General features: G+C 47.9%; 1 protein-coding gene across 8 annotated transcripts in view; it reads left to right on the top strand.

Moving 5' to 3' along the window:
• ABCC4 (ATP binding cassette subfamily C member 4 (PEL blood group)) overlaps nucleotides 1-21,970 on the top strand; it is a 218,152-nt gene that overhangs the window by 33,587 nt on the left and 162,595 nt on the right. For 5 of the 8 annotated variants that reach the window (XM_073795354.1, XM_033843477.2, XM_073795356.1 and 2 more), the window contains exons 2-4: nucleotides 9,335-9,445; nucleotides 9,990-10,110; nucleotides 21,701-21,925. In XM_073795354.1, coding sequence (XP_073651455.1) covers nucleotides 9,335-9,445; nucleotides 9,990-10,110; nucleotides 21,701-21,925 — 457 coding nt within the window. The other 3 variants (XM_073795355.1, XM_033843479.2, XM_033843478.2) reach the window with 3 other exon arrangements.

Genomic DNA, 21,970 nt, shown 5'->3' with positions numbered 1-21,970 from the left:
TTTCTAACGAGTTGCAGGATGTTAATGTTGCTGCAATGGGGACCACAGTTTGAGAACCTGTGCTGTATAGAAGATGGGTAAGCTGGGGGATTGATCCCTTAGCCCTACTTCGTCCTACATTGACCTGCAAAAAAGCCAAGAAGCAGATCCTATGCATAGCTCACAACCACAGTTTCCACATCATATTGTAATTCTTTGTTAACATAGATCCCTTGCTCCCAGACGGAGCTGCTCAAGGACAATTGAACCAGCGAATACAGGAATGTGTTTCAACCATAACCCTTGACTCGGTGGCTAAGGACTGCTGCCAGTGTGCTGTGCTACTCTCTGGGGCCAACCTTTGAAGTAGAGTTCTGTGCCTTTTCCAGAAGGACAGATTAGGGCAGTGGTTCTGATCTAGGAGATTTTGCTACCAAAATGTCATTTTAGGTTGTCACAATTTAGGGTGAAGAGATGCTACTGGCATCTTGAGGAAGGAGTCCAGGGAGGCTGCACACTCTCCTACAAAGCACAGAAGAGCCACCTGTGACGAGGAAGCATGCAGCCTGAAATGTCAGCACCGCTGAGCTTAAGCAATCCTGCCAGGGCTTCCCTGGTGGCGCAGTGGTTGGGAGTCCGCCTGCCGATGTGGGGGACACGGGTTCGTGCCCCGGTCTGGGAAGATCCCACATGCCGCGGAGCGGCTGGGCCCGTGAGCCATGGCCGCTGAGCCTGCGCGTCGGGAGCCTGTGCTCCGCAATGGGAGAGGCCACAGCGGTGAGACGCCCCGCGTATGGCAAAACAAAAACAAACAAACAAAAAAGAAATCCTGCCATAGGGGAAAGTGTTCCAGTGCGGTAGGGTGGGTCTTACTGTGAGATCTGTCTGCGTGCCTCTCATTTGTCCCTCACCTCAGTCCCTGCTCTTGGACTTTCTGACCCAGGTCACCCTGCTTCCCTACACCCGCTGTGTCAGCAGCCCTGCCCAGGCTGGGTCATGGAAGCCTCCAGTAATCAGGGAGCACTAAACAATGATTAATAATTTGCCACAGCTAAAAGCGCTTTCAAATGCATTATTCTTTCAACAATAAATGACTTATTTGAGTGGAGTGAGGGCACTTGTTGAATGATTAACTGACCTCAGCTGACCTTTGCATTCCCCTTCTCCTAGAGAAATTTAGAGAGGGTTGTGTGAGTGTGTTCTTTGCAGCGGCTCCTCCACCAGCAAGTTGTTCATTTATTTATTCAGCAGAGTTTTGAGTGACTCACTCTGTGCCGGGCCCAGTGAACCACCACGGAAAGACTGGGTCCTACCTGCATGGAGCTCTTGCATGGAGGACGAAATAAATAAGTGGATTATTTTTTCCCTCAACAAATAGAATGTAGTAAATCGGTAAAGAAAGTTGGAAGGAGGAAGTAGAGAATCTGGGTTTGCTTTTTTAGACAAGGCAGTCCAGGCCTTTCTGTGGAGGCAACAATTAGCCTGAGACCTGGAAGAGAAAAGGTGTAATGATGGGGGAAAGTGAGCAAGTGGATCTGTCTGTTCCCAACAGAGGGAACAGCAGTCAGGAGCGGGGCAGGCTCGCGGAAGCACAGCACAGCAGAGCATGGCTGGAACGCTGAGCAGAGGTGCTGGACGGGAGATGGGGTGGTGAGCTGGGAGGGGCCCATCATGAGTTGCACTCGGTCAGGACCGTAGGTGTAATTCTAGTGCAGGAGGACAGCATGCTCTTGTACCTTTTTTTTTTTTTTTTTTTTTTGCAGTACGCGGGCCTCTCACCGCTGTGGCCTCTCCCGTTGCGGAGCACAGGCTCCGGACGCACAGGCTCAGCGGCCATGGCTCACGGGCCCAGCCGCTCCGCGGCATGTGGGATCCTCCCAGACTGGGGCACGAACCCGCGTCCCCTGCATCGGCAGGCGGACTCCCAACCACTGCGCCACCAGGGAAGCCCTGCTCTTGTACTTTGAAGACAGCATTCTGGCTTCTCTGTAGAAAGATCATAGGGAAACCAAGGGTGGAAGCAGGCAGTACAGTTTGCAGGCTCTTGCAGCTCAGAACCGATGGCGGCTTGGGGCTTCGGTCTCGGGACGATGGTGGTGGGAGGGTGACAAAAGATGCCAAGTGGTTGGGGCCAGGCTGCATTTTGGAGGAAGCAGCTGTGGGACTAGTTGGCGGGTTGGCTGCGGGGGTGAGGGGAAGGGAGGAATCAAGGGTAGTGACCACCAGGTTTCTGGTTTGAGCAGTGCGTCTGTGAGGTTGACATTTACAGAGAGAATGGGAAGAGCAACTTTGGTGGGGAAGTCAGGAGTCCCATCTTGGACTCCTAAGTGGAGATGCCTGTTAGCCATCTACGAGGAGAGGACAAGAAGGCACTTAGCCACAGGGGTTTGGGGGAGTGGCCTCTGTCAGAGAGTGCAGGGAGCTGCTTTGGCTAACAGTTCGACACTTCTTAGTGTCTCCTTCAGCCTCTCCTTGGGGGCCTTGGGGAACAGAGCTGAAAAAGCAATGGCTTCATTCACAGATACACTTCCTCAACATCAAGTGGGTACAGCTTCCCAATAATGGAGCCTCAGTTCTGTTTTCTAGCCCCATCCCTGCCTACTGTAAACACTGCCCGACACCTATAGAGGCCATGACACGTCTTTGCCAGTTCTCTTCATTCAGTGTTGAGTTTTTTTTTTTTTTTTAAGCATGCTCCACAGTTTAATAAAACTTGCCAGGAAGATGCGCCAGTGTTTCTGTGGCTTTGTGCACTCCCGGGGCATCCCTGAGCCCTCCTGGGAGTGTGGGGCTCCCTTGGTCCGGTCAGGCACATGGCTCCGTGGGGCATTGGCCTTTACAGCATAAGTACTTGTATTGTTTTGGTCGTTTTACATGTCACTTCCTTCTCACTTTATGCAAAACAAGTGACACAGGGTGGCAGCCAAGTGTGAGCTGGGGAAGGAGGAAGCCCTCCTCAGAAGGAGGTCATTTCCATGTGGCTCCGTGTTCACTGAGCTTCACTGTGTCCCAGGAACCGTGCGGGTCACGGAGTGTGCGAAGCATCCGCGAGGCTGTCCTGCCCTTGAGGGAGCCCCAGTCTGTTGTGGAGATGACGGTGCTGAGGACTGTGTGTGCCCAGCGGACAGCTGTCTACACCAGTGTGGTTCAGATGTAAGATCGCAGCCCATTGGTGCAGCACGAAATCAACTTTGTGGATTTCGACTGGTGTTTCTTTCTTCTTCAAAATAAGTTTTAAAAATTGTGGTAAAATACACAACATATTTACCACCTTAACCATTTTAAAGTGTACACTTGAGTGGAATTAATGACATTACACTGCTGTGCAACCATCATCATGGTCCACAGGATCCTTTTCATCAGTAAAACAGAAACTCTGTACCCCTCCCCCCTCCCCTCCCCTCCCCTCCCCTCCCCTCCCCTCCCCCCTCCCCTGATAGTCACCATTCTACTTTCTGTGTCTGTCATTTTTGATTCTTTGGATACTTCATATAAGTTGAATCATACGGTATTTGTCTCTGTGTGACTGGCTTATTTCACTTAGCATAATATCCTTAAGGTTCATCTATGTTATAGCCTGTGTCAGAATTTCCTTCTTTGAGACTCAGTAATATTCCAGTGTACATGTGTACCACACTTTGATTTTCCATTCATTCATCATTGCTTCCACCTTTTGGGTACTGTGAATAATGCTCCTGTCATTATGGGTATATCATGACTGGCATTTCTTTTGCAATGAAGTAGGCTAGAATAGAAAATAGCAGGGGATGGGACTTCCCTGGTGGTCCAATGGGTAAGACTCCACACTCCCAATGCAGGGGGCCTGGGTTCTATCCCTGGTTGGGGAACTAGATCCCGCATGCATGCTGCAACTAAGAAGTCTGAATGCCGCAACTAAAGATCCCACACGCTGCAATGAAGATACGGTGTGCCGCAACTAAGACCTGGCGCAGCCTAAATAAATACTGAAAAAAAAAGAAAAGAAAAAGAAAATATCAGGTGTACATAGTGTGGGCAGACCCAGACTACTGATGAGGCATGAGGCACAGCTTTGCAAGCCGTATGAGATGCCATATATCCTAAGTTAACCTAGACGCATTGATGTTTATTTCCCATGCACCGATACACTGCGCACTCTGTGAAAGCCTCAAGATAACTTATAAATTCTATCAGTTCTTTAACCTTGAGTTAGACATCCTTGTATTTGGCCACACCGCATGGCATGCGGGATCTTAGTTCCCCGACCAGGGATCGAACCCGCACCTCCTGCAGTGGAAGCACAGAGTCTTAACCACTGGACTGCCAGGGAAGTCCCCTAGGCATCCTGTTAATTAAGAAAATGTGAATTACTTGTTCGCATGCATTTGATTCAGCTGCTGGCATGGTTCTTTGACCCAAGTAAGGTAGTTTCTTTCCTTTGCTCTGTGGTTTCACAAGTCCCGATGAGTAGCATCAAAGGCTTGCTTGGGTAGGCAGTCATCGCCACACTCCTTACTCTCAGGAGGGATATCTGGAACGTGGAAGCAAGAGCTCTGTCATCCCTCATGGGGGAGGAAGTTTAATAGTTTGGAAGAAAGCATTTGATTGGAACAGACACTAAAGGCCAGATATTCAGAGGTGAGTCAGCGCAGGCACTCACCAGCATAGAGGGATCTTGGTGACGAATTGAGTCCTGTATCTAGTGGTGGCCGTGTGTGCTGTGCTAGGTAGGTAAGGTGTCACCTGCTGGTTGTGAGGTCCCTTACTTGTTAGTTCCCACCAATACTGCTTCAATCCCTTCCGAACCTTAGGAGGTGGTCAGCATGAGCAATATTTCACTTGTGATTCCTTGTTTTATTCTCAGTGTTAACTGAATTGCATGCAAATGTGTCAAAAACATTTTTTTGGAGGGGAGGGATAAACTGGGAGACGGGGATTGACATATACACACGACTATATGCAAAATAGATAAGTAATAAGAACCTACTGTAGAGCACACAGAACTGTGCTCAGTACTCTGTAATGACCTATATGGGAATAGAATCTAAAAAAGAGTGGATATATGTATATGTATAACTGATTCACTTTGCTGAACAGTAGAAACTAACACAACACTAAATCAACTCTACTCAAATAAAAGTTCATTAAAAAAATTATTTTTGAGGAGGCAATGAGGATGGTTACCCATGCACAGTACCTGTAGATTCTCAGTCTTGGTTGTAGCGTGGGAAAAAGTATTTGGAAGACGTGTGGTGATAAGACAAGGGACACTATGAAGAAGTGAAAGGAGGGGATTAGCCGGTGGGAGGAAAGGGAGATAAGAAGGCCAGGGGTGAACCAGAAAAGGCCTGGAAGCTCGGAGGCAGGAAGGCTCTGCAGTGCCCACAGCCTGGGAGGACTCTGGTGGACCCCAGCGTAGAGGGTATGGAGGGAGCTGCGGGCACACAGCTTGCATTGCTGCTTCACTTACAACAGGAAGTGGATAAAAAGAGCAGGGATGAGAAAATGGATTTTGAGCAAGTTTTAAGAAATGGGGGGAACTTCCCTGGTGGCGCAGTGGTTGAGAATCTGCCTGCCAATGCAGGGGACACGGGTTCGATCCCTGGTCCGGGAAGATCCCACATTCCACGGGGCGGCTAGGCCCGTGCGCCACGGCTGCTGAGCCTGCGCTCTAGAGCCCGCATGCCACAGCTACTGAAGCCCGTGCTCCACAATAAGAGAGGCCAAAGCAATAAGAAGCCCGCGCACCGCAACAAGGAGCGGCCCCCGCTCGCCGCAACTAGAGAGGGCCCATGGGCAGCGGTGAGGACCCGATGCAGCCAAAAAAATAAATTAATTTAAAAAAAAAAAGAAAAGAAATGGGGAAAGTTACAGAGGAAAGGAGAGAAGATTCTAGCTTGAACATTGCCACCCACGTCTAATTGGATTTGGCTGTGGGCCACTCCAGGAAAGCCAGGGTGGTGACCCGTTTCAAGATAGTTCATCAGCACTGTGGGTGTTCCGATGTCACGCTGGATAGGTTCCAGTGAGATCTGTGCCAGGCACCGTGGCACGCGAGGCCCGTGGAGATCCCACATAGCACGTGAGTTGTCATTGCCCGGAGGGAGTTGTGGTCTCTGGTGGGACAGTTAGGAGGGAAGTGCTGCTGTGGATGAAGACTTGTGGGAGGGGGGGAGAAGAGACTATCATGGTGGCGAGGACGACTCTTGGGTTGGAACTGGGTTGAGGGATGGCTAGTTTGGCAGTGGTCTCAGTGCTGTCCGTGATAAATTGGGGTCAGGGTGCCAGTTGACTCAGGTCTCCATGTCTAACCGTCCAGATGGCGACACATACTTTAGGCTCCCGTCAGTGAGCTTGCCGTCTGATGGAAGTGAAAACCTTCGTGCCTTGATGGTACCCAGATTTGGGAAGTGAAGGGATTTGTGAGGGTCCTTAAATCAAGAGCTATGGGGAAAGACATTTGCCTCATTGAGCAACTTCATCTGTTTTCTGCTGGGGCCCACATGGGATTCCTCAAGATCGCTGTCATGGTGACCTCTGCTCTTTGTCTGATGGGACTTTGTAGTGTTCAGAGCAACACTGATCCTTTCAGTTGATGGCTCAGCAGCCCAAGGAGGTGTTATTATCTCCAGGTGTTCTCCCCGTTTGCTGGAGGCCAGTACTGAGAGGTCATGTGGCTAATTCAAGGTCATGCAATCAGAAAGCAGCGAAGTATCATTACATTGTAAAAAATTGTGGTAAAATGCATATAAAATAACATTTACCATCTTGACCATTTTTAAGCATATGGTTCAGTAGTGTGAAGTACATTCACATCATTGTGCAATCAATTTCCAGAACTCTTTTCATCCTGCCTTAGTGTGTCATTAAACACTAACTCCCCACTCTCCTTCCTTCCCGCCCCTGGCAACCACAGCACTACTTTCTCTCTGAATTTGACTAAGTACTTCATTGAAGTGGAATCATACAGTATCTGTCCTTTGTGACTGTACCATTTTACACTTCCAGCAGCAGTGTGCAAGAGTTCGTTTCTCTACATCCTTGCCAACACTTATTTCCCTCCCTCCCTCCCTCCCTTCCTTCTTTCCTGATAACAGCCATCCTAATATCTGTGAGGTGGCATCTCATTGTGGTTTTCATTTGCATTGCCCTGACAATGAGTGATGTTGAGCGTCTTTTCCTGTGCAAGTAGACTTTTAAAGAGGGCCTTTCAGGGTAAATCCCAGTGTTAATTCCCTGAGCGTTTTCGGGAGGGAATGTGTAGGATAAATGGCAAAACATTTTTCAAACCTGTTTAGTGGTGATGCTCGCAGATTTATACTTTTACTTTGGAAGGAAATTGAGACCTAGAGATATTAAGGGTCACGGAGATGCTGAACTGGAGTGGAGAAGGAGATGGGGGGGACAGTTGAGGCCCTGGGGCCTCAGTACCACTGAGGGACTAGAATCCAGTCTTCTGCCTCCTGGTCTGGGGATCTTTAGAGGTGCCAAGCTACCAGGGTTAGCAAAATCTGAAGCTCAGTCTCTCTTACTGCTTCTTTAATAATTCATAGACATTCATTTATTCAACAAAGAATTCTTTAGCATCTCCTTTCTACCTGTATTGTGCTAGGAATAACGCAATAAAAGAAGTGTGGGGCTTCCCTGGTGACGTAGTGGTTGGGAATCCGCCTGCCAATGCAGGGTACACGGGTTTGATCCCTGGTCCAGGAAGATCCCATGTGCCATGGAGCAACTGAGCCCGTGCGCCACAACTGTGGAGCCTGCGCTCTAGAGCTCAAGAGCCACAGCTAGAGAAAGGCCGCGCGCAACAACGAAAACCCGACACAGCCAAAGAAAAAGAAGAAGAAGTGTGGTCTCTACTTTCATGGGTTATTATTGTCTGGCCTTGGAAATTTCCTTACTCTGGCAAAGTGAGTAGAATGGTGTTAACCTTTGGGCTGTCTCTGCGTATTAATCATTATTTAAATAATGCATAATGGATTTGGATAATGTTTTTTTTAGCCCTTTGTATAGTTACTGTTTTTTCCATTAATAATAAGTAATTTGTAGAGAGGTAATTTGAGATTATGTAAATGTCATGGTTCACACAAGCTTTCATCCACGAGGTTTAACTTCCATTGATAATTTTCTGACGCCACTGTTCCTTCTATATTTGTTTGCAGTCTCGACTGCAACAGTTTTCCCTTCTCTGCTGTTCATGAAGCAATAAAGTCATGGATTCTTTTGTTATTTAATGGGTTATAATTCACTGACATTTATTTAATACCTAAAGTATCCCAGATTTGGCTAGCAAGAGCCCTTCAAGCCGGCTCCTCTGTCTTTTGCACACATCCTTGTGATTACTTTAGAGCTTCCTTATTTTAGGGTGCAAGATGTCCAGGCCCATCTTGTACTTTCTCTGCCGTTGGTCCTGGCCTGTCGATGGTGATGCTGTTGCTGGGAATGCCTGGGGCTCTACTCACCTGGACCTGGTCTAGTTATAGCAGCCCGCACAGAAATTTCCTCTTTTGGGGCCCATGTTGTGGCTGGACCGGCCCTTGTGGTTCTTAAGATTGTGAGACATGTCTCAGCAACAACCAAGAGGGAGTTCTGAAATGGCAAGATTTATCACTCACATGTCCTGAAGGGTACAAGGCACACCTGAGGTCACACAGCCCCAGAGAGAGAGGGAGAGGGAGGGAGGGAGGGAGAGCACATGCACGTGGTGAGCTTGTACCTGCACTTCTGCCTTGTTGGGGTCAAGGGCTGGGTGCACGTCAGGCAGGCACTTATGATGAAAAAAGCTAATTTTCAGGTGCTGACACACACTGAACCAACCTTGGAATCAGCCATTGCTTCAAGGAGCGCTGGTTCCTCTTAGGAAGGATATTAAAAAGCCGAGATCTGGGTGAAGGGGACCAAAAGGCACAAACTTCAGTGATAAAAGAAATAAGTCATGGAGATGTAATGTCCAGCATAGTGACTGTGGTTAATAATACTGTGTTATTTGAAAGCTGCTGAGAGTTGACCTTAAAAGTTTTCATTAGAAGAATAAAAAAAATGATTACTGTGTATGTTAAAAAAACAAAACACCAAGATCTGGAGACTTGAATGCTCCCTGCTACCAGTGTGTCACTTCTTCCAGGGCCTCTCAGCATATAGAGTTGAGAGACAGAGAGAGAGAGAGAGAGAGAGAGAGGGAGAGTGTGTGTGTGTGTGAACACGCATCTAATTTTCTTCCCCCATATCTCTATATATTTAAAATGTAGACCTATTTCTGTAGGCCTCTTTTTTTAATTTTTAATTTTTTTAAAGACAAAGGCCGTCGATGTGGGATTCTAATTAGACAGATGTGTAGTTTGGATATATGTCACTCTCCTTTAATTTTTAACAGGTGGCTAAACCCCTTGTTTAAAATCGGTCACAAACGCAGATTAGAAGAAGATGACATGTACTCAGTGCTTCCGGAGGATCGCTCCAAGCACCTCGGGGAGGAGCTGCAGGGGTGAGTAGCAGGCGGTGAGGGGGAGGGGAAGGAGGGTGAGAGCTTCTGCGTGTGGCAGTGGTTTGGAGTGGGCTTTACCTTCCTCTGGGTTCTCCTGCAGCCTCCTCGCCCATGACATTGCACGCTCACCCGCCTGGGGCTGACCCTGGGCTTCGCCCACTTTGGAGGCCGGGGGCCCCGTGTTTCCTGTGCGTTTGTGGAAGGGGAGGGAGACAGCAGCCAAGGCCCTGGATGCTGAGTCTGTCCCCGGAGGTGGTGTCCCTGGAGGAGGCTGTCTGCCCTCTTGAGCTACTCATGGTGCTGTGAATACAGCAAAGCTTGGAAGTAACTGGTTTCCGAGACTGTGACTGTTCCCCTCAGAGCCTGTTTTTCTGGTCCTTCAGGGTCTGCACCCTCCTCTTTCCGGAGCCCTGCAAGCAGTTAACCAGCACTGATGGGACAGCCACAGAGTGCCCTGGAGTGATGGCCTATCTTCCACTCTGCCACCTCCCCTGTTCTACCCGTGGCAGGGCTGTTCTTTACTGTGCTTGGTTTCTCATTGCAGGTACTGGGATCAAGAAGTGTTGAGAGCCGAGAAGGATACACGGGAGCCTTCTTTAACGAAAGCGATCATAAAGTGTTACTGGAAATCCTATTTAGTTTTGGGGATTTTTACGTTAATTGAGGTAAAAGCTGTTACATACAGCGCATTGCTTTTCGGTGTGTGTGGCTCAGTAATGAGACGGATGCGACGGGTGGGGAGAGGCCAGTCGTTTAAGGTCCGAGGATAAACCTTGTCTAGGAAACGTGTAGCCCAGCGGTTGTATTTAGCTTTAGAATGGACAGGTCCTTAGAAGGAGTGGACCTCCAGCGGGTTACATAGTGTCGTGGAGGGATGGTGCTGAAAAGGAAAGACATACTATGTTAGGATGTTCTCGGTGCTCCGTATAACTGCTGAAAGTGATCCTTGACCAAAAGAAAATCCAGCAAAACCTCAAAGAAGATGTGCCCTGGGGTTTGGAGAAAGTAAACTTGGACCTGAGCCCACGACAACATAAGACATTTTACAGACGCTCAACAAATAACTGTTAACTTGACCAGGTCACATCTGATAAATGCTTTCCTAAGAAGGTATCTTCACCTTCCCCCTTCCAGCGGAACAGAACCCGTGGCCCTGCATCTGGGTTGGAGCTGCCCAGAGCTCGGAAGCTCGGAAGAGCACACCCTTCGCTGGGCTGGCCCTTCCCAGCGGGCCGGACACTGAGAGCCAAAGCCCCCCACGGGGAGGAGCTCCAGCTTCACCACGAGTTCTGTGCACCACACGTTCTGGTTTCGGTCCCTGGCTGTGGGAGTGGATTGCCGGTTGAAAGCAGAGCCTTGGTAGTTTGCAGAGGGTGTAGGAGGGGGATGTGCAGGGGAGAACCTAAGGCAGAAAGCTGTGAGGTCAGTGACCACCATGACCCAGAAGGTTCTGGGTTAAGATCCCCTAGTGAGACAGTTCTCCCTGGGGGCACAGTGCCAGTCGGCCTGCCTATTCCGGCTGCAGCCTGCTGGAGGTCTGCTGCAAATCCACTTGGGTGGCTCGTGCTCTCTGTGGTACCTTAGTGCTGCCGTAGGGACAGGGCCAGCCTGTGAGTGTGTGAGAGCAGGAGGGATAGAAGATGCAGTTGCTGTGAAAGAGTTGTTTTAGGTGGAGAAGGTGAGTTGTCATAAATATGTTTTTATTGGGGGTGAGATGGGTCTGCTAGGTGGTTTGTAGGTGGCAGGTGTGGCTCTTTTTAAAATTTTTATTGGAGTATAGTTTCTTTACAGTGCTGTGTTATTTCTTCTGTACAGCAAAGTGAATCAGTTAATGTATACATATATCCCCTCTTTTTTACATTTCCTTCCCATTTAGGTCACCACGGAGCATTGAGTAGAGTTCCCTGTGCTGTACAGTAGGTTCTCATTAGTTATCTCTTTTTTGCATAGTAGGGTGTATATGTCAGTCCCAATTTATCCTGCCTCCCCCCGCCCCCAATTCCCTCCTTGGTGTCAATAAGTTTGTTCTGTACCTTGTGTCTCAATTTCTGTTTTGCAAGTAAGTTCATCCGTACCATTTTTCTAGATTCCACATGTATGCAATATTATATATTTGTTTTTCTCTTTCTGACTTACTTCACTCTGTATGACAGGCTCTATGTCCATCCATCTCACTACAAATGACTGAATTTCGTTTCTTTTTATGGCTGAGTAATATTCCATTGTGTATATGTGCCACATCTTCTTTATCCATTCATCTGTCGATGGACACTTAAGTTGCTTCTATGTCCTGGCTATTGTGAATAGTGCTGTAATGAACATTGGGGTGCATGTATCTTTTGTAATTATGGTTTTCTGCGGGTATATGCCCAGGAGTGGGATTGCTGGGTCACATGGTAGCTCTATTTTTAGTTTTTTGAGGAACCTCCATACTGTTCTCCATAGTGGCTGTACCAATTTACATTCCCACCAACAGTGCAAGAGGGTTCCCTTTCTCCACACCCTCTCCAGCATTTATTGTTTATAGGGTTTTTGAGGATGGCTTTTCTGACTGGTGTGAGGTGATAAATCTCACTGTAGTTTTGACTTGTATTTCTGTAGTAATTAGTGATGTTGAGCATTTTAAAATGTGTTTGTGGGCCATCTGTGTGTCTTCTTTGGAGGAATGTTTACTTAGGTCTTCCACCCATTTTTTTATTGTGTGGCTCTTGTTTAAAAGGCTTTGTTGTCCTGAAGGGCACTGCGGGCAGTGGGTAGTTGGGTAGGTGAAGCCTGCCCCACACAACTGGAGAAACCAGAGAATTCTGTCACCTCACAGGTGACTGGATGGTCCTGGGAGATTGAGTTCTCGTTGATGACAAAGGTGGCTTGGCCGTTGTGCCAGAGGGTGGGGACATCTATATGGGGCCGTGTTCCGTCTTTGAGAGAGCACTGACCACCTAGATACTGCCGTGGCCTTGTGAAGGGCAGGGTGGAGATGCAAACCCATGCGATTTCCTCAGGGGTTGGAGAGGGTGCAGGAGCCCCTCAGTCTGTCCCAGCCCTTCTTTGACCTGTGTACAGCTGTCCCAATGATGGTGTTTCTGCATAGTCACAGTAAGTCTCTGTTTGAAATACAGGCAGCAAGCTGGTGTGGACTGTGTGTGTAGGATTTCCTGACCTCACAGAGCAAGCGCTCATGAATTCTGCTTGTCCGGAAACCTTGGGGCGTCGGGGTGCGCCTGCAGCTCATGCCAGGTGCCTGGTTTGGGGTGAGCAGAGATGAGTGGGTTTAGTGTTGGATCGTATCCTGAAGCAGGTCTTTCTCTGCTGTCCCTGGTTCTCTAATTTCTCTTTGGTACCAGATGCTGAAGAAGGTGAAGGCAGGTGGGTCTCAAAGCGTGGCCCATGTGGCTGGGTTTGCAGCGAGCTGCAGGTGTTTCATGCTGTCCTGCACTGTTGGTCCCTTGGGTGGGGTCACTAAACTTTAGATGGATCCCATCCTAATATGAGCTCCAGGTCTTTGCTGTGGCAGCTTATGGGAGAAGCAGACACAGAGGGAGAGGCCGCAGGAACTGGGGTTCTTCCTGAGAGGGAATCGGCCGCACTGGGGTGCTGGGAGCTTTGATTCCAAAGTTGTCCAGCCCCGGTAATACTTCCTGCTAGGGGTCCAGGAAAACCAGACCTGGGGGCTGCATAAGGTGCAACTGGTAGAGCACTGGCCCCTCTTTCAGGAGGTTGGTTGTTGGGCAGTCATGGCAGAAAAGGGGGGAGCAGAGGACCTGGCAAACGTGCGGGCTCGTCTCAGTAGTAGTACTAGAAGTACTAGTAGCAGTAACAGGGGCTCCTACTCAGTAGCGCTGGTGGTGGCGACTGCAGTACTATTAGTGTGGCAATAAAAATATTAAGTTCTTGAAAAAACCATGTACCAGAACTGCTGTAATCACTTTATATGTGATATTAGTATTATTTCTTTGTCTGAGTCAACAAAGTCATAGGTATTATATTACCCCCGTTTTAGAGAAGAAGATACAGAGTGCTAAGTAGTTACACAGTGTGCCTGTGGTCACACGAAGCATAAAGGACGGACTGAGGTTCCATCTCGGACGCTCTGACTTAAGAGAATGTCCGTCTCAATGACTGAGCTTGTCCAGGGTCAGGAGGGCTTGTCTTGAGAGCTTTGTTTTCATGGTCTCAGACACATGCATCCTGAACTTGGTGTAAGGATAATAAATAGGTTGCTAAGGACTTCCTGGAGCAGGAAGCCAGATGGGAACATAAATGCGGGCGGAGTCAAGGCGACCACATCTCCTGGGTGAAGAAGTTCCTAGGGCTTTGACGCTAGCAGCAGTGTCATGCTGTATTTAGATGGACCAGGAGAGGCCCTTTAGGAAACCACCTTTTACTCGTTACCGGCTGTAAGTGGATAAGGTTGTGACTGTTCCGGTGACCCAAGTTCTAAACAACCATCCACACTTTTACGAAACTATTCCAGATGGGCGCCCTGAGATGGGCCGGGGGAAGGTAGTAGGTCTTGGATGGTGGCTACGGTGGGACATTGATAATCTGGGCACAGGTGGAGTGTTCCGTGCTGTTTTTTAGTAAGAGCGCCCAGTTGCTTGCTGAGAGCTCGCTGAGAACTTGCACCCCTGTGGATATGCGGTTGCATTTGCTCCGCGAGAATGAGGATCCCAGGTCGGTTACTGGGGTGCGGAGCAGTTCTCCTGTTCTGCTGTCTGAATACACTTTCCCACACACAGGTGTGCCCCGGGCCTGAGGTCCTAGGGTGACAGCTGGGTAGGAGCAGCTGGACTGGTGAGGATAATAAGTGGCGGAACTCATGGTGGTTTACAGTATAACACTAGACAGTGGCCTCTCTTCCCTAGGTGAGTGTTGTGACTGGCGTACGGTGCTCATTCCAAATTTGTGTCCTTAGGATAATAACTTGCAGAACTCTTAGCTCTGATGCAGTGGAGTTCAGGGAGTTGAGGGCCACTAAAGCTCAAGGAGAAGTAAACATCGAATTTTACTGGCAGTCAAACGAAGCCTGAAATCCAACACAAATATTCCTGTTTTCCTAGACTTGCCGTTTGACATACTGCTGTTTTGGAGACGTTAAAAATCATTCCTTATGACAGAGCTAATAAGGATCTGTTCCATTTTAAAACTCATTTTCAGGTGCTGTTTTGGGTTTTCAGTGATTAAAGCTACTGAGTTAGATGCAATAAATGTTAGTTAAATAATTGATTTTATGAAGCAACTGCCCATTTTGTGATCATCTGTGCTGCTTGCTGGTCTTTGTATTTTATTTTATTTTAAAAAAATATTTATTTATTTATTTGGTTGTGGCAGGTGAGCTCCTTAGTTGTGGCATGCGAACTCTTCCCCCCCACCCCCAACAAATTTATTTATTTATTTATTTATTTTTGGCTGCGTTGGGTCTTCATTGCCGCATGCGGGCTTTCTCTAGTTGCGGAGAGCGGGGGCTACTCTTTTGTTGTGGTGCGGGGGCCTCTCCTTGTCGTGGCTTTTCTTGCGGAGCACAGCCTCTAGGTGCTCGGGCTTCAGTAGTTGTGGCACATGGACTCAGTAGTTGTGGCTCGTGGGCTGTAGAGCGCAGGTTCAGTAGTTGTGGCGCACGGGCTGAGTTGCTCCGTGGCCTGTGGGGATCTTCCCAGACCAGGGCTCGAACCCGAGTCCCCTGCACTGGCAGGTGGATTCTTAACCACTGGCATGCGAACTCTTTCTGGGGGCATGCATGTGGGATCTAGTTCCCTGACCAGAGATCGAACCTGGGCCCCCTGCATGGGGAACGCAGAGTCTTAACCACTGCGCCACCGGGGAAGTCCCTGGTCTTCGTATTTTAGATAGTGGAAGATGTATACTCAGTACTCCGTCCTGGATTCTCTAAAACGCAGATGTTTCTTCCTTTGTGACCTCCAGCCCTCTTTTAATTCCTCTGGTGCACAGAGTGCCTCGCGGATCATCCATGATTCCCATGGAGTGTGCTGTGACCACCCACAGTGCAGGCGGGGCCTCCCCCGGCACTACGGGCAGCACCAGCGGGAAGAGTCAGGTGATTCCAGCCCAGGGCGAGGCTTTCGGGATTAGGATTTTGAAGTATGAAAACCTCTGTCCGCTGATAATTGAGGAGTGATCATAATGCTTGGAGAAACAAGTACCAGACTGATGTTGAACATGGAGCTCTTGCAGGCCGCCCCTAACTAGAACAGAACAACCAGCGAGTTCCCAGCACGCCTGGCTCCTGTGTGCACCTTCCTGGGGACCGCAGGTGGGGAGGACGGGTCTCTGCCTGCCCAGGGCCCTCAGGTGGGAGAGGAGGAGCCTGAAGCCTCTGCCTGGGCCAGAGACGCAGAGGCTGCCTCCCGAGGTCATCGGGGGCCTCCTCCCTGAGAGAGGAGGTCTCTGCCTGCTCGCTGGTGTGTGAGTGGGGTGACCTCAAAGAGCAAGTGTGGGTTGGCCCAGTCCCTTCCCCTGAGAGGGGAGGAGTGGCCTGAGGGGCTGTGTATTATTCCCGGGACCCTTAGAAATGGCCCCCACCTTACCCTTAGCAAGGCCTCATTTGGCCTTTTTCTGAGGCCACTTTTACTGATGGTCTCTGGTCCAGGTGGAGCCTGTAGGAAGGCGCATGTTTGTTTAAACTTACTTTGGAACTCATCCGATGGATTGGAAGTAAGCAGAATCCTCCGCTTCCCTGAGAGCTGTACTGGGCCTTTGCATCTATTTCCCAACACTTCCTTCCACATGTCTCTGACATCCACTCAACCCAGAAGACTGAGGATGGCTACTGGTGGTAAAGATCCTGTGGGCCATGAGCAGCCACTGAGGGCCACACAGCAAGGGAGAGGTAGAGGGAGCATCGAGCAAAGGATATGGGGGACCTGCAGAGCAGACCTGCTGTGTGCGCCCTGCTGGTTCTTGAGTGTATACATTAGCCATTAGATAGCAGTAATACCCACAGTGATGACCTTGAGTCATAAATGAGGGTGATGCTTTTCAATCAATTTTCTTTCCTTTTTTTTAAACACATGTAAGTTTTTATTATAACAATTAAAAGTTTAAAAAAAATGGGAGCATGATTGACTTACAATATTATATTCGTTTCAGGTATGCAACGTAGTGATTAAATATTTCTATACATTACAGAATGATCACCCCCATAAGTCTAGTTACCCTCTGTCACCATAGAAACTTTTCCAATATTATTGACTATATTTCCTGTGCTCTACGTTACATTCTCTTGCCTTATTTATATTATAACTGTAAGACTGTACCTTTTAATCTCCTTCACCTATTTCACTCATCCCCCCACCCTTCTCAACCCGTCGTTTTTTAAGAAGTCAGGCAAGTATGTGACTCATTTTTACAAGACTGCATTTATAATGGTTCAAATTTTAAAAATCTGCTTAGAACCGAAACTTTTTATTACTTTTCAGAAAAGTTGGCTTTTATGAATGACTTCTCAAGAGTGCTTGTTCTGCTATGATCGCCTGTAAGAAGCAATGAGTTTTCCAACCCTTTGTGAAACCAGCCTCTGCCATTCAGAATAGAACAGGTCTCTTCCCAGAACTTCTGGATGATAAAGTGATCATAGCTTACACTTGTTTTTATGCTGGTTTCAGAGCACTTTGAGCTGTTTGTTGTATTGCATTTAGCTGTCCCAGGATCCCTCTGAGGTAGACAAGGCAAGTATTTCCACAGACAAGGCCCTGGAGGTGCAGGAGGGCACATGATGGGCTTAGGGGGTCATGTGACTTGCAGGTGGCAGACCTGGGTTCTGAAGCACAGCGTTCTGATTCCTAGGCCAGTGTTCTTCGCATTCTGTCCTGAGGCTTCCTCTCCCACCACAGCTTCCAGTGAAGGCTCGCAGAGCCAAGACTTTATGAGAACAACTTTTTTTTTCTGAAAACAGCTCTGTGCTCCTCTTTCAGCTGCTTCCTGCAGTGTGTTTTTTTGGTCCCCCCCCCCCCCGAAGATTTTAAAGAACATTTCAAAAATAGAAAAACAGAATAATGTTGAAAGGTAGCAGAGCATGCACCACCCTAGAATGTGACTTTCCGGAGTGAAGGTTATTTTGAGCTGACTGTATTTTGAGAAATAGACACAGGGACATTTACATTGATAACTCCATTTGTAAGGGCTTCTCCTTCTCTGTACCTGGAAGGGAAGGTTGGCTCTAAATCACAAAAGAACCTTGTCAACGAAGATTGGGTTTGCATAAGGAATCCAACTCTACCTTTCTTAACTTGTTTACTCTGCTTTTCCTAGTAACCTCTCATAAGGCTCCCCCCCTCCCCCCGTTTAGCTGGAACCTCAGGACTTGTGTTCATATAGGTTTTTCTTGGAAGTACGATATGTCTCATGGAATTCTGATTAAAACCCTTGGTGGTACTTGTAAGTCATTCAGAGCAGGTCTGTAGCCCCTCTAGACTCAGATGCCATGGTGATGCAGGAGAGGAAGATAGCAGATGTTTACATGAGGTTAGTTTCTGCATCCAGAATCTTCCAGGGAGAGGGAATTTAAGGCTCCATTCCTCATCTGTTGAACCTAAACCGGTTCCTGGAGGCTGGGCCTCAGGCCTGTGAGGGCTCTTAACTCCTCGAGGAGATGCAGTCACAATGAACGCCACTGTGGAAAAGAGGAGTGAAGACAGATACAGAATCCTGGTGGTGATTATTTCTCCAGATCCACTGCTTTTCCTCCTTAGTCTCTGTATCCTTCTCAACTCTAACTTGGTCACTTCTTCCCCAGTTTCTAAAAATTAACTGCCTATTCATTTCCCCCCAAGCTCACTCATTTGTTTCTTTGTGTGTTAGATGGTTTCTATTTCCTGTAATTTTTTTTTCCCCTCATGACTCAGAGATGATGGAGTTGGGCAAGAAATATTTAAAGTACATGGGGGAGGGACTTCCCTGCTGGTCCAGTGGCTAAGACTCTGTGCCCCTAGTGCGGGGGGGCCCCGGGTTCGAGCCCTGGTCAGGGAACTAGATCCCTCATGCCACAACTAAGACCCGGTGCAGCCGAATAAAATAAATAAATAAGGAAAGAAAGAAAGAAAGAAAAAGAAGGAAAGAAAGGAAGGAAGAAAGAAAGAAAGAACATAGGGAAACATGGAGGAGAAACTAGAAAGAAAGAACATGGGGAAACATGGAGGAGAAACTCTACCTACTGGGGAAGTTCTACCATCAAACTGTGTAAGAAATACCCCTAAGAAGTAAGAGGTGGGGTTAAATGTGAGGTGCTTTCAGGAGGCTGAATACGAAGGACTTCACCCAGAAATATTTGCCTGAGAGACTCTTGTGAAACGTCGAACATTGGGGCTTTGTCGTATTATATTGGGTTGTTTTAAAATTCCTTTATGGTTTTGCAGTTGTGAAGAATTCTTGTGAAGGAATAAGAACTGTATTCTCAGTTGGTTCGTGGAAAGAATATTCACTGGGTCATAAGTTGGTGCCAAAGATGAAGGGTTTATTGGAGCAATTTTTGATCTTGTTCCTGCTTATCCAGAAAGTTTTCACTTGGTTAGTTTCAGGTTTGATGATGAATATTGTTTCAGTTGTTTTATTTCTCACTAGTTGAGGGTTAGGCTCAGGAACAGACAGCAGTTTGGAAGCTTTGGGCCACGGACTGGCATTACTCTTTTTTTTTTTTTTTAAGATTCATTTATTTATTAAATTCATTTAATTTTTTTGCTGCATCGGGTCTTAGTTGCAGCACGTGGGATCTTCGTTGTGGTGTGTGGGCTTCTCTCTAGTTGTGGCGTACGGGTTTTCTCTAGTTGTGGAGCACAGGCTCCAGGGTGCATGGGCTTTGTAGTCGTGGCGTGTGGGTTCCAGAGCACACGGCCTCTAGTTGAGGTGCACGAGCTCAGTAGTTGTGGCACGTGGGCTTAGTTGCCCCGCGGCACGTGGGATCTTAGTTCCCTGACCAGGGATTGAACCTGTGTCCCCTGCATTGTAAGGCGGATTCTTTACCACTGGGCTACCAGGGAAGTCCCTGGCATTACTCCTTAATGAGACTGTTTGCTCAATTGAGTTATTAAAGACAGTCTCAGTGAAAAAATCATGACGCTTAGGCAGTAGTGACCTGCCTTTATTTTGTACTCTTTTTTGCTGAATTTGTTGCATCTGTCGGTATTCTCTTTGGTGGGTTTCCGACATTAGGCTCAAATGGAGAGCTGAGTAACAGGGAACGGTGATTCCCAAAGGTAATTATAAGTTTTAGGCAAGTTTGGGACGGCAAGTGTTACCACTGGGCTTCTGGTGGAGAGCCCCAGGTTTGTAGGTTGCAGCACTGGGCTGCCCTTGGCCATACCCAGGCTGGGACTGCCCGTGTGTACAGTTTGACATTCTTGCTTCTCTGTGTAAGCCTCCAGATTTCCATCTCAGTAAATTCTAAACAGTGTGTTTTACCATCTAGTGTATGAGGGACTCTTAGTGCCTCTAGGGGTGAATGAAGGGTCATGCTGAAAATGGAACAGTGAGCCTTTGTGTCCTTGAGAGCCGATTATCTTGTTCTCATCTGATGATCTTACTCATCATGATTGTTCAGCTAAACAGTGTTCCCTTACTTGTCTGTAGTAGATGAAACCTTCCGTGACCTCATGGAAGGCGAGGCAGCTGGTGCAGCCTGTGAACATGTGTGTAGAGCAAGACAGGAGGGTTGGGGTTTGATGTCACACCGATTTGAGGGACGGGGACAGCTTTCTGTAAATATCCTGATTGGGTACTAGTTGGTTGAGCAAAAAATGCATGTTAGTTTTTTTTTTTTTTTTTGCGGTACGCGGGCCTCTCACTGCTGTGGCCTCTCCCGCTGCGGAGCACAGGCTCTGGACGCGCAGGCTCAGCGGCCATGGCTCACGGGCCCAGCCGCTCCGCGGCATGTGGGATCTTCCCGGACCGGGGCACGAACCCGCGTCCCCTGCATCGGCAGGCGGACTCTCAACCACTGCGCCACCAGGGAAGCCCTGCATGTTAGTTTTGTTTCGCGTTTGGAGTTTTGGAGTCTCCATCCCTTCCTCTTGTGTGTGGGTTCTTCAGCTTCAGACGGACAGCAGAGAGCTATCAAACTCAACCTGTCATTTGTTTACCATGTCTGTGTCAGTAAGGAGGGATTGCCTGAAAGGAAAAGCCGAGTTCCAGAAAGATTTCCAAACTTTTGGCACTTTGTCTTTTGAGAAGTCTGTGGAGGAAAGGATGTGGAGGGCGGAGGTGTTTACTTTTGGTGACTTGGATTTGTGTTGAGTGTTTGGTTTTCCTTGATGGGGGAGAAGGGTAACTTTGGAGGGGTGAGTAGAGGGAGGAAGTAGGTTACCGGGTGGAGCGGCCATTTGGCAGGGTGGGCAAGTGTTGCTGTTGTGCCTTTAGTTTTGGGAAAGAAAATTGCTTTCACTAAGTCTTTTTCAGGAGGTAAGCATCAATGCCTCCGAACTCATTGGTTTTAGGATTTGAATTTTGGCCTTAGGGAATAGATGATTGGTAACATTTCTTCCAAACCAGCAGCTGCGGTGTATGGCGGATGGAGAACCATGGATGACATCACTTTTTAGCTTGGCTTCTGTCCTGTTTAATTTTTGACTCCAAGGAACATCCCAGCTTCTAGTGGGTAGAGACATATTCACACAGCGGCCCCTGGGGCTGAGAGCCGGCGAACCTCCCAAGCTTTGTTTCTTTGTGATGCTCCCTCAGAAGCTGGGCTCCATTTTCTTGATCTTTGGACATGTGGAGTTTGGGTTGGGAAAGAGTGGATGTGTTTATGCCAGTGTCTCATTTCATAAAGGCTCTTAAAACAGAAGGTGATGGCAAGAGCATGTCTCCTGTACGTGAACCATCTTGACTTTCTGTTGGGCTGGGACGTTGAGAATACAGGGGGCAGGGGCAGGCTGCCAGCAGGGCTTGTTCATATGGAAGCAAATTTCTTACCCTTCCTCAGCTTATCTTCAGCTAAGACTTACTTGGTATTTTGCCAAATGTTTTCTAAAGCACCGGTTGTAATATTTACTGAGCATCCGCAGTGTACGAAGCACGATGTACTAAGGCTTTATTGTCTTTGTAAAATTTTTGCTTAAGGTTAAAACTGTTGTCTGCTTGTGTTATAGAAGATAGTGGATATGTGGGTTTTTCTTTTAGGTTAACCATGAATGTTGCGTTTTGTCAAAATACCTTTTTAACAAGTAATAATAAAAGTAAAGTTTGTGTTAAGAAAAACTGGTTTGGCTTGTATTTCTAATTAAGGCTTTTTTTCTTTACTTTTAGGAAAGCACCAGAGTAGTTCAGCCCATAATTTTGGGGAAAATTATTGGTTATTTTGAAAACTACAATCCCACTGATTCTGCTGCTTTGTACAAAGCCTACGGCTATGCCGGAGTGCTGAGTGCCTGCACGCTCGTTCTGGCCATTCTGCACCACTTATACTTCTATCATGTTCAGTGTGCGGGGATGAGGTTAAGAGTAGCCATGTGCCATATGATTTACCGCAAGGTAAGTGTCACTCGGAACCAAAGTGTGTACCTTTCCTGAACTATC

This window comes from Tursiops truncatus, chromosome 18, assembly GCF_011762595.2.
Source record: "Tursiops truncatus isolate mTurTru1 chromosome 18, mTurTru1.mat.Y, whole genome shotgun sequence".
NCBI lineage: Eukaryota > Metazoa > Chordata > Mammalia > Artiodactyla > Delphinidae > Tursiops > Tursiops truncatus.
The sequence above is the reverse complement of the archived record's forward strand: the minus strand, read 5'-3'. Positions and strand labels throughout refer to the sequence as shown.